At 39.4% G+C, this 15,628-nt stretch overlaps 1 protein-coding gene across 21 annotated transcripts in view; it reads left to right on the top strand.

Moving 5' to 3' along the window:
- Positions 1-15,628, top strand: part of ptprfa (protein tyrosine phosphatase receptor type Fa) — a 440,327-nt gene that overhangs the window by 359,317 nt on the left and 65,382 nt on the right. For all 21 annotated transcript variants that reach the window (XM_072574526.1, XM_072574516.1, XM_072574533.1 and 18 more), the window contains one exon: positions 12,093-12,216. In XM_072574526.1, coding sequence (XP_072430627.1) covers positions 12,093-12,216 — 124 coding nt within the window. The remainder of the gene's footprint in view (positions 1-12,092; positions 12,217-15,628) is intronic.

Raw genomic sequence — 15,628 nt, 5'->3', positions numbered from 1 at the left:
ACAAAAAATAGAAATTGCTGAAAAAGCTCAGCATGTCTGGCAGCATCTATGGAGAGAAATCAGAATTAATGTTTCAGATCAAGTCACCCTTGAAGGTTACTCGACCCAAAATGTTAACTGATTTCTCTCCACAGGTGCTGCCAGACCTGCTGAGCTTTTCCATCAAATTCTGTTTTTGTCCTAGACAGCTGAAGGCTGCTAGTTGTGAAGTTATAAATGGGGTGCACAAGAGGCCATACTTAGAGGAATTGAAAGCAGTACATTTGTAGAGATCACAGAAAAAAAGGAGAAGCGAGGCCATGTCAAGCTTTCAGCACAAGCTTGAGAATTTTTAATCAGATGCTTCTGGGGACTAACAGCCAGTTTAGATCAGTAAGGGCATGGATGATGCACAGAACCTGGCACAGAATAGGTCATGGCAACATTTTGAATGAGCTGATGTTTACAAAGTGTGAAACCACGAGGGCAGTATTAGATTATATAGATGAAGTTAACTCTCTTTCTCTCTGCACGGATGCAGCCAAATCTGTTGAGTATTTCCAACATTTTGTTTTATTTTAATTTAAGATTGCCAGTATTTAACAGTAGTTTTCAGACCTGAAGATGAGAAAGGATGAATTTCAAGAACAAATGAGCTGAGAAAGTTACAATGTGGAGCCTTGTTACAAAGGTGGAAATGGAATGTTTTGGTGCTTGAAGATGTGGTTAGAAGTTCAGTTCAGGACCAAATAGTCTGTCTTCAAATAACCTGTCTCAAACAAAATCATTGACAGAGAGACAAATTGAAATAACAGCAATCTAAAGAGGCAGTAGATTGAAGAGCTTGGCAGAAATCATGTCTTATCGAAGATCTGAATTAGATAATCAACTTCACAGTACAAGAGATTGTGGAAGGATAGAGAGGGTTGATGAATAGGTAGAGGTGAACAACTATAGTGATAGTTTTGCTCAGCAATTAAATGAAGGTGATGTAGGTCCAAAGATAGAATCCTGGGCATCAGAATGTGAACAGAAGACATTGCTGCAGAGATTCTGGTTAAGAATAGAAGCTTGTGGTCAATTTAATTAAGCTGACAAGAGAGGAGAATTGTAACAGAAGCATGTTATGTTGACCATGACTGGACTGCTCAGAAGTAAAAGGCTTAAAAGTGCGCCATAGTCACAGTTGCATAATATATCATTTGTGACCTTTATTAAGATTGTTTCTGTGCTGTGGAAGGCACTGCTTGTTGAATGAAATCTTTTATGTATATATCAGCAGGTAAAAAAACATTTAATTTAATGCCTCATTAATGAAAACATCTCCAACAATTCAAGCTTCACAACACTCAAATGTCAACCTGGATTATGTGCTTATACTTTTGACATAGGGTTTGAGCCAGAAACCTTCTGACTCTGAGGTAAAGGTGTTATGACAGAGCCAAGGCTGACACCTGAATGCTTTATCCCTCTAGGATGCAGCAGCACATCATTTCTTCGTCTTTTGCACAGAAGAGTAAGCCTAAACACTTCAAAGCCTTCTCATATGTTCATATGTTTATCCCTGTTTAGAAAGGGGAAAAAAAACAAAGTGCTCTAGCGGCATCCGTGAGGTAGCAAGCAAGTCAGATTTTGATTGCAAGTTTGATTAGAACAGAAATATGTCATGAACAGCACTTGAAAAGGAAAATGGAAAGACAAGTACAGGTGAAAAAGAACCATGCTGAGGAAAAAAAAAATGGAATGACGCACAGTTCTTGAATAAAAATAAGAGATGATTAAATAGCAAGGGTATTATAAGCATGAAACAATAGAAGTTGCGATTCGAAAAAACAAAGTAAAATACATAGGATATATGTGAATAGTTAAAAGGAAAGAGGATGACAGATGAAAAAACTTGTGAAGAACACCAGACTCCAATGGCCCAGAAGCCAGGCAGAAAGAAAAGCATATTAACAGATTAGCACTTCGATTCTCCACCCCACTGTGAAGTCTCTGACTTTGGCCACCTCCCATTGTTCAACACAAGCTTAATTCACGACTCTATCTTTCTTATACGATCTCTGCAACTACGTTTTAGACCATAGACTAAGATTTGGAGCAAAATTAGGCCATTCAACCCATCAGGTCTGCTCAGCAATGTGATCAAGGAGAAAGTGAGGACTGCAGATGCTGGAGATCACAGTCGAAGAGTTTGGTGCTGGAAATGCATGGCCGGTCAAGCAGCATCAAGGAGCAGGAGAATCGACGTTTCGGGCATAAGCCCTTCATCAGGAATGTGGTGGCCTAGGAACATGTAGAAGCATGTTCTCCACATCCTATCTATGCCTTTCATTACTCTGTAAGTTTCAAAGAGATCTTCCTCATCCTTGTGAAGACCCAGAGTGAACCACATGAACTGTATCTGTTTGGGTTCCCTCTGGGTGCTCCATTTTCCTCCCAAAATCCAAAAATGTGCAGGTTAGGTGGATTGACCATGCTAAATTTCCAATAGTGTCCAGGGATGTGCAGGCTAGGGGGATTAGCCATGGGAAATGCAGGGTTACGGGGATAAGGTAGGAGTTGGGTCTGGGTGAGCATCTCTTCAGAGGGTTGGTGTGGACTTGGTGGGCTGAATGGTCTGCTTCCACACTGTAGGGGTTCTATGAATTTATAATTCTACTCTGGATCCCCTCCAAGGCCAGCACATCGTTTCTTGGATAGAGATTCCAAAAACAGCTCACAATATTCCAAGTGCAGTCTGACCAGAATCTTATATAGCTTCACCAGTACATCGCTGCTGTTGTATTGTCGCCCTCTCGGAAGCAAAACTATCATTGTCACTGCTGGTTTGTGCCTTGTCGATGGTGGACCGGCTATGGGGAGTCAGGATGTGAAATACTGGCTGAAGTATTCCTAGCCTCTGACCTGCTTTTGTACTCACTGTGTTTATGTGGAAATCCAGTTGAGTTTCTGGTCAGTGGTAATCCCAAAAATATTGGTAGTGGGGAATTCAGTGATGATAACACCATTAAATATCAAGGAGTGGTGATTAGATTGTCTCTAATTGGAGATGGTCATTGCCTGGCATTTGTGTGGCACAAATGTTACTTGCCATTTGTCAGACCAAGCGTGGATATTGTCTAGATCTTGTTGTATTTGAATATGGACTGCTTCAGTAAGTGAAGAATCACGAATAGTGCTGAACATGGTACAATCATCAGCAAACATCTCCACTTCTGACCTTATAATGGAGGGCAGGTCATAGATAAAGCAGCTGAAGATAATTGGGCCTGGGATACTATCGTGAGGAAATCCTGCAGAGATAACTTGTAGGTGAAATGACTGATCTCCAACAACCACAACCATCTTCCCATGTGCTAGATATGACTCTAACCATTAGAGAGTTTGTCCCATGATACCCATTGATTTATGAGAGCACCTTGATGCAACACTCAGTTGAATACAGCCTTGTTGTTAACAGCTGTCACTCTCACTTCACTTTGCTTGAAAAGCTTCTCAGAACTGCTTTACAAATGATAATAAAGCTTTTGTTTTGGTCTCGGGATACTAGAGTCCTTAGCAGTTAAGTGTGCACAACCTATGTGACAGGAACAATAAGTATACTAAGGGACAGTGAGGTTTGCAGATGCTGGAGATCAGAGTTCAGAGTGTGTTGATGGAAAAGCACAGCAGGTCAGGCAGCATCCAAGGAGCAGGAAAATTGACGGTTCGGGCCAGAGCCCTCAGTCAGAAAAGTATACTAAGCTGAGTTACTCACGATCAGGGTGTCAATAAGTTTGGAATGTGGAATTTTGGAGAATGGAATGACAACAGCACAGAGACTTGTAATGAACAAAGAAGCCATGCAGTTGAGAGTGATATAGAAGAGAAGATTGACTAATAAACAGAACACTTGGAATCAGGATAATCGAGTTATTTTTAGGTTGGCAAATTGAAACTAACCGTGATGCCTTGAACATTGTGGGGCCTCAACTATTTACGATCTACGGATTGGACTGGATGAAGCGACAGATTGAATTGTAGCCATGTTTGATGTTGATAAAAATAATAGGTAGGAAAGCAGACTGTGAGGAGGGTACAAAATGTCTGTAAAAGAATATAAGTAGGTTAAATATGTGCGCCAAAATTGGCAGAACATGAGAAGGTGTGAATTTGTTCATTTTGGTAAAAAGAAAAGCAGCATATTATTTGATTATGATAAGTTAAGAGAGACTGCAGAATCCTACAGTACAGTGAGATCCACATCCCAGAGGTGAAAGAAGTGGCTGTAGAAATAGTGGATACTTTGGTGATCCTTTTCCAAAATTCTGTAAATTCTGGCATAATTCCTGCAGATTGGAAATTAGCAAAAGTAACCCCACCATTCAAGAAAGGTAGAAGAAAGAAAGTTGGGAAATATATATGTGTTAGCTTGACTTCAACAGTAGGAAAACAGCTAGAATCCAAGCTAGATGTTTAGACTATAATGCTAGGATCTGGCAAATCAACATGGATTTTTAAAAAGGAAATCATGTTTTAACAAACCTGTTAAAAGCTTTTTTTGGAGTTATCAGGGGTAGGATTGATAAAGAAAAATGTGAGGACTGCAGATGCTGGAGATCAGAGCTGAAAATGTGTTGCTGGAAAAGCGCAGCAGGTCAGGCAGCATCCAATTCCTGAAGAAGGGCTCCTGCCCGAAACATCGATTCTCCTGCTCCTTGGATGCTGCCTGACCTGCTGCGCTTTTCCAGCAACACATTTTCAGCTAGGATTGATAAGGGGAATGGTGGGGGGTAGGTGGGCGCAGGTGGTGTTACTTTTCAATTTCTAAAAGGCCGACAATAATATCGACAGAGGAGGCGGGTGAGTAAAATTAAAACACACAGATTGAGAATCAGTTAACAGACAGAGTAGAAGTAAAATGGATCAATGGTTCATAACCAGACTGTTGAATAACCAATCCCAGACTGCGATTTATCAATTCCAAAAACCGGTTTGTATCTTAAAAAAAGGCTTAGCAACTTATTAAAAATTCAATAACTTTATTAGAGCAAATCTAAATTACAAAGCAATCTAATTGGTCTATGCGATAAACCCTAAAACATTTGTTTTGAGCTCCATTTATACAAAAGATCAACAACAAACAAACAGTTAAAGGATAATGAAATAACAGAACTTGCCAGATTATTTAAGCTGTTTTCATGATGATTTGTTCAACAGGCATAGATGAAAGTTTCTTTTTCGATTTTCTGAGGGTGTCAATTCAATATACTCAGATAAAGGCAGTAATACTTATAATTTAATTTTCTATTCTCTGAACATCCACGAGCAAGTAAAGCAGGTTAGGCAAGGAGCTTTCAAATTTTCATGCTGTATTATCAACAGCCAGATTCCTTCTCGACAGAAATACAGTCCAAAAACCATTTGAAATGCTGAGCACTCCCTGACAGATTGATTGTCTCCTCCACATGGTCCCAGCTGCAATTCAACATTTGCCATCTGTTTGAGCATAAGGGCTTATCTAGACTTGCTGGAACAGGTAGTGACCTTGTTAATGGCAAATTCTGTTGTCTGTTTAAACATAATGCTTTTCCCTGGTAACAAAACATCAGCAGAATCTTTTGATCACAACTAGCATGCAACTAACTTTCAGGCTTAGTCTCATGACTAAACAAAAGCTTGTTTGAGCTGTTTTCCTTTCAACGCAAGTTGTTACTTACTGTTCAAAAGTCATCTTTAGGTCACAGTTCCCAGTTCATAGCACCAAACCAAAACTGATAAAAGAATAAATAAAAATAATGAAAGTTCAATGTGGCTGAAATAATTTGGAAGTGTGAAGTTATCATATTTTGTAAGAAAAATAAATCGAGTATATTTCTTAACTGATGAGATATTGATAAATGTTTGGAATCCAGTTCAAGCAGTTAGGAAAAGAAGTGGTATTTGGCCTTTATTGCAAAAGAGTTTGATTACAAGCGTTAAAAAAAACTCCTGTTGAAATTGCATAGGCCTGGATGAGGCGACATCTCGTTTCCTTATCTGAAGGAAAAATGTACTTGCCAGAGAAGGAATGCAATGGAGGTTCATCTTCCTGGTCCCTGGGATACTGGGGTTTTCCTGTGAGGAAATATTGAGGAGCATATTGTCTTGAGTTTAGAAGAGTAAGTGATCTGATTGAAACATGCAAAATTATTACTGGTTAGATGCAGAAATTATGTTCCACTCCTAGTGGAGAGTCCAGAACCGGAAGACATAGTTTTTTGAATAATTGAAGATTGAGAATAGGAATTGTTTTCACTTAGTGGGGTGAATATTTGGAAATCTCTACTACAGAGGGTTGTGGATGCTCAGACATGGAGTATATTGAAGATAAAGATCAATGCATTTCTAGATGTTAAATATATCAAAGCAATTAAGGATATTGTGGGAAAATGGTGATGAAATAGATCAGCCATGATATATTTAAATGGCAGAAAAGGCTCCAGAGGTGCAGCTAATACCAGAACACAATTCTTAAGTACAGCTGCTTGGATGTGGTCAGTCTTTGCTGTATCCAGTGTTTTCACGTGTACATTTCTATGAAGTGAAATGATTTAAATTTGCTGAAAGCTTCAGTCTGTGATACTGGGGATCTCAAGACGAGACAGAATTACACCATTCTCTGCATTTCTGGCTTAAGATGGTTACACAGGCTTCAATCTAGTCTTTTGCAGTAAAGTGCTGGGCTTAATCATTTGGCATCTCTTCTGACAGTTCTGCCTGATGCTGCTCCTTGCATGATGTCCTCACTCTTCATTGAACCAAGGCATATAGAGTCATAGAGCTGTACAGCATGGAAACAGACGTGTCGGTCCAACTTGTCTGTCCAACCATTCCATCCAACCAGATATCCTAAATTAATCTAGTCCCATTAGCCTATATTGCTCCAACTCCTTCCTATTCATATACCCATCCAGATGCCTTTTAAATCTTGTAATTGTACCAGCCGCCACCACTTCCACTGGCAACTCATGCGATACGCGTACCACCCTCTGCGTGAAAAAGTTGTCCTTTAGCTCCCTTTTAAATCTTTCCCCTCTCACTTCAAACGTATGCCCTCTAGTTTTGGACTCCCCCACTCTGCCTCTTATGATTTTAAAAACATCTATAAGATCATCCTTCAGCCTCCGACACTCCTGGAAAAATAACTCCAGCCTATTCATCCTCTTGTTATAGCTTAAAGCTTCCAATCCTGGCAACAACCTTGTAAAGCTTTTCTGACCCTTTCAAGTTTCCCACAGTAGGGAAACCAGAATTACACGCAGTATTCCAAAAGTGGCCCGACCAATGTCCTGTACAGCTGCAACATGACCTCCCAACTCAATGCACTGACCTAAAAAAGGCAAGCATACCAAACGCCTCCTTCACTATCCTGTCTACCTAAGACTCCATTTTCAAGGAACTGTGAACCAGGTCTCTTTGTTCAGCAACACTCCACAGGACCGTACCATTAGGTATAAGTCCTGCCCCAATTTGCCTTTCCAAACTGCACCAGTTCACATATATCTAAATTAGACTCCATCTGCCACTCCTCATCCCATCGACCCATCTGATCAAAGTTCAGTTCCCAAAATGCACAACCGTACATTTATCTAAATTAAACTCCTTCTGCCTTTTCTTATCCCATTGGCCCATCTGATCAAGATCCTGTTGTAATCTGAGATAACCTTCTTCGCTGTCCACTACACCTCCAAGCTTGGTGTCAGTTGCAAACTTACTAACTCTACCTCTATGTAAATGATGAAAGCAGTGGACCCAGCACCGATCCTTGTGACACACTGCTAGTCACAGGCCTCCAGTCAGAAAAGCAATCCCCCATCACCACCTTCTGTATTCTATCTTCATTGACTAAATTAATTATTAGTTTCAATTCCTTAGGTTAATCACTTCACTCAGGAACTTCCCATAGCAATGCATTTAAGTATTTCTATTGCTTCCTATGAGTGGATTCTCTGTATCTCTTTTAGCATAAGTAACAAACCAGGTTGATTTGAAGTTAGAGTGTAGTTTATTGTGACATTGATCACTTGAGAATAATTGTGTATCTGTCACTTCAATTATAAGAGCATTGCGGATGTTGTATTGATATATGTTTGATAGGTGACTTTATTTGACATTCATTGAACTTTCTTTCCTCGCTGTCAGATTTTCAAATTATCATTCTAAATTTAGTTTTAAATTTAACTATTAAAAGCCAACTGAGAGATACTCATAGTTTGGGCTATCACTTCATATGATGTCAAAAAAACAGCTGAAGACACGATACTGCAAAAGGCTATGGGCCCCTGCTATAATGTGGCAGTAGGACTGAAGACTTGTGTTCTAGACTTAGCTGTACCCCTACCTAATCTGTTCTAATGCAGTTACATTGCTAGCCTCTATCCAACAATGTGGATAATTGCCCAGATTTTTCTGCCAACAAAACGAAGGATAAATCAAACCAGGCCAATCACTACACCATAATTACAACTTTGAACATCAGCAGTGTGATGGATCATCATCATTGTAATGAAGAAGCATTGCTCATCAAACCCTGCAAATTTGGAGAAGAAAGCTGAACTCCAGAAGTGAAAATGACTGCACTAGACATGAAAGCAGCAATTAACTGAGTCTGACTTCAAAGAACCCTAGAAAAACTGAGTCAGTGGTAATCATGGGGAAAGATGGGATTGCAGTTGTTGCAGGTCAATCACCTTAAACTCAAGACATCACTGCAGGAGTTCCACAGTGTAGTTTCCTGAACCCAACCACCTTCAGCTTTTTCATCAATGGTCATCCTTCCATCATCAGGTCAGAAGTGGAATTTGTATAAATCTCTGCACAAATCATGATTACTCAGATACTGAAGCAGTTTGTGCCTGTTTGCAACAAGACCTAGACAGCATTCCAGGCTTGACAAGAAAAATGGCAAGCAACATTAGTGCCACATAATGCCAGGCAATGTCCTTCTCCAGTAAGACAGAATCTAACAATTATCCCTTGATATTCAATGTCATTACCATTGCTGAATACCAACTATCACATCCTCGAGGTTACCATTGATGAAAAGTTGAACTGAACCAGCCATACACATGCTGTGGCTGTAAAATCAGGTTAGAGACAAATGCCTCATTTCCAGCCTTTGTAAAGCCTGTCCACCATGTGTAAGATGCAAGTCAGGAATATGATAGAATACTATGGAATATATCTTCACTACTCTTGGATAAGTATAGCTCCAGCAACACCATCCAGGACAAAACAACCCTTTTCATTGATATCCTAACCATAAACTTAAACATTCATTCTCTTCACCAACAATACAAAATGAGAACAATGTGATTCATCTTTAAGATCGCAACACAGGGCTCCTTCAATAGCACCTTCCAAACCTGCAACCTCTACCACAGTGAAGGACAGATGCATGGGGTCACCACCACCTATTGGTTCCTCTGCAAGCCACATATCACCTTGACTTGAGATTAATCTTGGAAATGCCTTTCTAAACAGTACTGTTGGTGTACCTACTCCTCACCCCTATTGTAAGTTAATTTTTTTGGATTGTGGACTAAAAATTGGGTAAAACTACTGTTTTAAACTTAAGAAATTGTGGAAGAATACGGTATTGTTTCAAAATAAAAATTTTACTGGAAGTCATTGTGAGTTGCCTTATTCAAGCAGTGGGAGAGAGTGCAAACATGTCTCTTCCAAGAGTGTATGCTCAGGGCAGTTTTGCCCAGAGACAGATGTTTGTATGGTTTTTCAATCAGGAGTATCTGTGTGTGTTCAGGAGTACACAGCATAGTAACAATTTCTTGAATGGCTCTTGGGCAAGTGGCTCTGCGTTTGTGTTTGGACATTACAGCAGAAACACCCAGCCTGTGAAGGAGAAAGCACCTAAATCTCTCTCTCTATCCTGTGTGGAGAAGTAACAGAGAATCTTCTGATGGTCATTCCTGTGCACCACCTTACTGTAAATGGCTCTCTCTGCAACCACCTTTGCTGGAAATAAAAGGTGGAAAACCATCATCAGAGACGCTGAAAGGGCAACTCTTCAATCAGTAAGTGTAAGATTGAGAACTGAGGTATCCAAAATCTTATATCCTCATCACAAAAGGTCAAAAAGAATCAAAAAGATTCAAAAGAAAACAACTCATCACCTATAATCTGGAACTGGTGCCAGAACTGTATTTCACATAATTTCTTGTTCCTTCCTCATTTCTAATATTTTCATCTTGTCTCTTCATCTGTCTGTTTGTGTCATAATTTTAAAATGGGTGGAGTTTAAGTTGTAGAGGTGTACATTAGCAATTCATAATTCCTTCTTGCCATTGATTAAAAACTTTGAATTCAACAAATTTGTCATTAATGGTAAAAAGCATGTTTGTGTATTCTGAGTTGTGACACCATGGAATGCAGTACTTCACGAAAACAGTTCTCAGCTACCCCATCCGAGGAATTTAGTGATGGGCAATAAATGTTGGCCTATCCAATAATGCCGATCACATGAATGTATTTTAAAAAATATCTATATTGCTGCTTATGCCAGGTGCAATTCACATTGAAATTCAGCAGTGGCACGACTTGGTTTGTATCTTTTACAGAATGTTAAGTAGCTGTTACAAATGTATGGATTGTCATTACTAACATTTGCTTATGAATTTACATATTAATGTATCTGATGGGTATTTCATGGTTTATGACATAGTTTAGTCAAGTAGCTCTTTTACTCCCTTCAAATTGACAAACATAAAGACGTATGATATATAAAATAAGCTGGAATACAACATTGAGAGTTTTCTATTCACCCTCAAGCTTGCTCCTTATTACAGGGATATTGTTCGAATTTGGATAGCTAGGCAGTAAAGTTTAGAAAACTGGCATCCACACTTTATGCACTGGACAACTTTTTCCAACAAAGATATTAATTGCATATCATGTATGTCCAAGCAACAAACCTTCTTTAAGCCTGCTGCTGAATATCTGACCAGAAGCAAGTCCCTGGTTTATAATCTCCATCTGGATACAATAAATACATAATACCTGAACACATTGTTTGGAAAATATATCAATAAAATTAATAGTGGGGTGAGTATGTTAGATTATGGTTTGTAGTGAGTAATGGTCTATTTATAGGACATTAACTAGTCAAAAATCTATAAAGAATTATAGGCTGAGACTCGTTTTGTCAAAATGTGAAGAATTATGCTGGAAGATTAATGAGTGGCTAATCAAGGTGGTGCTGTGTGAGATTTGGCTCTTGAAGGAATAAACAATTTGCTCTGTTGCATTTGTACAATATGACATGCTTTTTCAAATTTGGTTGTGGCAGATGAAAGAAAGTTGTTTTATCTATATAAAGCTGTGTTTGACTTGACCATTAACCTGATCAAAAAGTGAAAATGCTCCATTCATCAAGGCCATCGGTCAATTTTAAATGTGTCAGTCAATATTTTAATTCATGTTTAAGTTAATTAAGTATATTACACAATTGATGTGATTTGAATTTTATCATCGTTATGATAGATGCTATTGACTTGTTTGTGCGAGAGCTGTTATGGCTAGTGAGGGACTGTAATTTAACTTTATTCATTTTGGTAAAATGGGGTTGAGTTCCATTTGTGACGGTGAAATAACAAAGGAAAGAGCCCATGACATTCATGCAATATTAATCAAATAAAAAGGGAACTATACAAATTATTGTTGGAAATAAAATCAGAAAAGACAGCAGCAAAATGACGTAGCTGCTGAAAATCTGAAATGACAACTGAAAATGCTGCCAGTCGGAGAGCTGTTTACATTTCAGGTTAACAATCTGTAATCAGAGATGTTCAGATTGACTGAAAATATTAAAACTGTTTTATTTTATCCACGGATACTGCATAGTGAGTGTAGTATTTTCAACATTTTTGGATTTTCATAAAGTGTGAAGAGTCCATTTTTACTTTGACTGTGCCCTCATTGAAGGAATAGATGGTGGATCTCAGCATAAGACCCTATTGCAATTCTTGTTGGCAGTTGCTTGCACCTGAATCCTTATGAATTCTAGTTTTTTTTCCTGTTATTCTCTGTGTCACCTTTTATTTAATTTTCTTCTTTCTTTTATTCACATTTAGTCAATTGATCCTGGTCAACAGTTCACATGGGAGAATTCCAACATGGAAGTGAACAAACCGAAAAACCGCTATGCCAATGTTATTGCATATGACCATTCAAGGGTTATCCTCACCTCTGTCGATGGCAAGTATAGCTGCAGATCTCTGACTTATTATGACGATATCTAATTTAAAATTAATTGCTATAAAGTGTTTGAATAAATTATGAGGCTGAAATTGATTCTGTAGACACTAGAACTGCTTGATGTCCAGGTATATAGAACAGTAAAATGTCATAAGCAGAAACAGAAGTTCATCAGAAGGGCTGGTGGAATGCTGACCATTATATCGAAAAGGCTAGAATATAAGAATGCAAAAAGAATGCTTCATCTGTTTAAAAACTATGATTAAATCATATTTGGTGTTATGGACACAATGTCACAGTTGGACATGTTGCCTTAAAGGGTGTGCAATATAGATTTCCTAAATATTTGTGGATTTAGAAAGCTCTTTCAAAGGAGCCTTGGTGAATTTATGCAATGTATTTTGTAGATAGGGCATACCTGCCACTGTGCATCAATGCTGGAGGGAGTGAATGTTTATGATTGTGATCACAATCTAGCAAGCTGCTTTGTGGTGGATGGTATAAAGCTTCATGAGTGTTGTTGGAGGTACACTCATCCAGAAAAGTGGGAAGGATTCCATTACACTCCTAATTTGTGCCTTGTAGGTAGTTGACAGGCTTCCGGGAGTCCAGAGTTAAGTTGCTGGATTCTGAACTTCTGATCTGCTATAGTACACACAATATTTATATAGGTAGTCCAGTTCAGTTTTTGGTCAGTGGTAACCCCAAGGTGTTGATATGGGGATTTAGTGATGGTAACGCCATTGAATGTTAAAGAATGATAGTTAGATACTCTCTCATCGGGCATGTCCATTGCCTCTAACTTGAGCGGCATGAATATTTCTTGTCACTTGTTGTCCCAAGCCTAGGTTTTGTCCAAATTTTGCTGCATTCAAACATGACTTCTTCATTATCTGAGGAGCCTCTAAAAATGGTGAACATTGTATACAATCATCAGCGAACATCAATACTTATGAACTTATGATGGAGGGAAGATCATTTAGGAAGAAGGAAGTTGCAGTCACTATGATAGGGTTATACTATTGGCATCTCAATAGCCAGAGGGAGCTAAAGGAACACATATGTAGGTAGATCTTCGAAGATCATGGAAAGAAGTCAAAACACTAAGGATGTTGTCATGGATGATTTTACCTTCCCCAATATTGACTGGGACTTCCTTCGTGCCAGAAACTTATGTGGGACAGAATTTGTTAGGAGGGCTTCTTGAAACTAGCAGACAGTCCAATGAGGGAAGGGGCGATACTATAACTTGTACTGGGAAATGAGTCTGTCCAAGTCAATAAAGATTCACTGGGGAAGCATTTTTAGAACAGTGAAACATATGGAATTATGTTTTAAGATATTTATAGAAAAGGATAAAATTAGTCCTCGGATAAAAGTGCTAAATTAGTGGAAGGATAATTACAACAGTATGAGGCAGAAACTGAAGAAAACTGAAAAAAAGGGGACATGAGATAGCTTTGGCAAGTAGGGTTAAGGAGAATGCAAAGGGTTTTTAAAATATATTAAGGATAAAAGAGTAACTAGGGAGAGAATAGGGGTCTCTCAACGATCAGCAATGCGGCCTTTGTGTGGAGCTGCAGGAGACAGGGGAGATACTAAATGAGTATTTTGCATCAGTGTTTCCTGTGGAAAAGGACATGGAAGATATAGGATGTAGGGAAATAGATGGTGACATCTTGAAAAATGTCCATATTACAGAGGAGCAAGTGCTGGATGTCTTGAAATGCATAGAGGTGGATAAATCCCCAGGACCTTATCAAGTATACCCTAGAACTCTGTGGGAAGCTACGGAAATGAATGCTAGACCCTTTGCTGAGATATTTGTATCATGGAGTGAGCTGCCAGAAGACAGGATGTTGGCTAACTTGGCACCACTGTTTAAGAAAGGCGATAAGGACACCCAGGGAATTACAGACCAATGAGCCTGACATCGGTGGTGGGCAAGTTGTTAGAGGGAACCCTGCGGGACAGGAAATACATGTATTTGGAAAGGCAGGGACTGATTAACGATAGTCAGCATGGCTTTGTGCATGGGAAATCATGTCTCACAAACTTGATTGAGTGTTTTGAAGATGTAACAAAGAGGACTGTTGAGGGCAGAGCAGTGGACGTGGTCTATATGGACTTCAGTAAGGCGTTCAGTAAGGTTCCCCATGAAAGACTGGTTAGCAAGGTTAGATCTCATGGAATACAAGGAGAACTAGCCATTTGAATACAGTACTGGATCAAAGGTAGAAGGCAGAGAGAGTGGTGGTGGAGGATTGTTTTTCAGACTGGAGGCCTGTGACCAGCGGAGTGTCACAAGGATCGGTGCTGGGTCCACTACTTTTCGACATTTATATAAATGATTTGGATGTGAACATGGGAGGTATAGTTAGTAAGTTTGCAGATGACACCAAAATTGGAGGTGTAGTGGTGAGCGAAGAAGGTTACCTGAGATTACAACACGATCTTGATCAGATGAGCCAATGGGCTGAAGAGTGCAGATGGAGTTTAATTTAGCTAAATGTAAGGTGCTGCATTTGGGAAAGCAAATATTAGCAGGACATACACTTAATGGTAAGGTCCAAGGGAGTGTTGTTGAACAAAGAGAACTTGGCGTGCAGGTTCATAGCTCCTTGAAAGTGGAGTCACAGTTAGATAGGATAGTGAAGAAGGCATTTGGTATGTTTTCCTTTATTGATCAGCGAATTGAGTATAGGAGTTGGGAGGTCATGTTGCGGCTATACAGGACATTGGTTAGACCACTTTTGGAATATTGCATGCAACTCTGGTCTCCTTCCCATTGGAAGAATGTTGTGAAACTTGAAAAGGTTCAGAAAAGATTTACAAGGATATTGCCAGAGTTGGAGGATTTGAGCTATAGGGCGAGGTTGAATAGGCTGGGGCTGTTTTCCCTGGAATGTCGGAGGCTGAGGGGTGACCTTATAGAGGTTTACAAAATCATGAAGGGCATGGATAGGATAAATAGCAAAGTCTTTTCCCTGGGGTGGGGGAGTCCAGAATTAGAGGGCATAAGTTTAGGGTGAGAGGGGAAAGATATAAAAGAGACCTAAGGGGCAATTTTTTTCCTGCAGAGTGTGGTGTGTGTATGGTATGAGCTGCCAGAGGAAGTGGTGAAGACTGGTACCATTGCAACATTTAAAAGTCATTTGGATGGGTATATGTCTAGGAAGGGTTTGGGGGGATATGGGCCGGGTGCTGGCAAATGGGACTAGATTAGGTTGGGATATCTGTTTGCCATAGACATGTTGGACTGAAGGATCTGTTTCCATGCTGTACATCTCTGTGACTCTAAATTGGATTGTTGAAGGTCTGTTGAAGGTAAATCTAGACTTGACTTGTGGGTGTCTTTTAAAGATTTGTTCAGATTTCTGGACCAGCATGTTCCTGTGAGGATGAAAATGAA

The sequence above is a fragment of the Chiloscyllium punctatum genome, chromosome 7 (genome assembly GCF_047496795.1).
Source record: "Chiloscyllium punctatum isolate Juve2018m chromosome 7, sChiPun1.3, whole genome shotgun sequence".
Taxonomy (NCBI): Eukaryota; Metazoa; Chordata; class Chondrichthyes; order Orectolobiformes; family Hemiscylliidae; genus Chiloscyllium; species Chiloscyllium punctatum.
The sequence above is the reverse complement of the archived record's forward strand: the minus strand, read 5'-3'. Positions and strand labels throughout refer to the sequence as shown.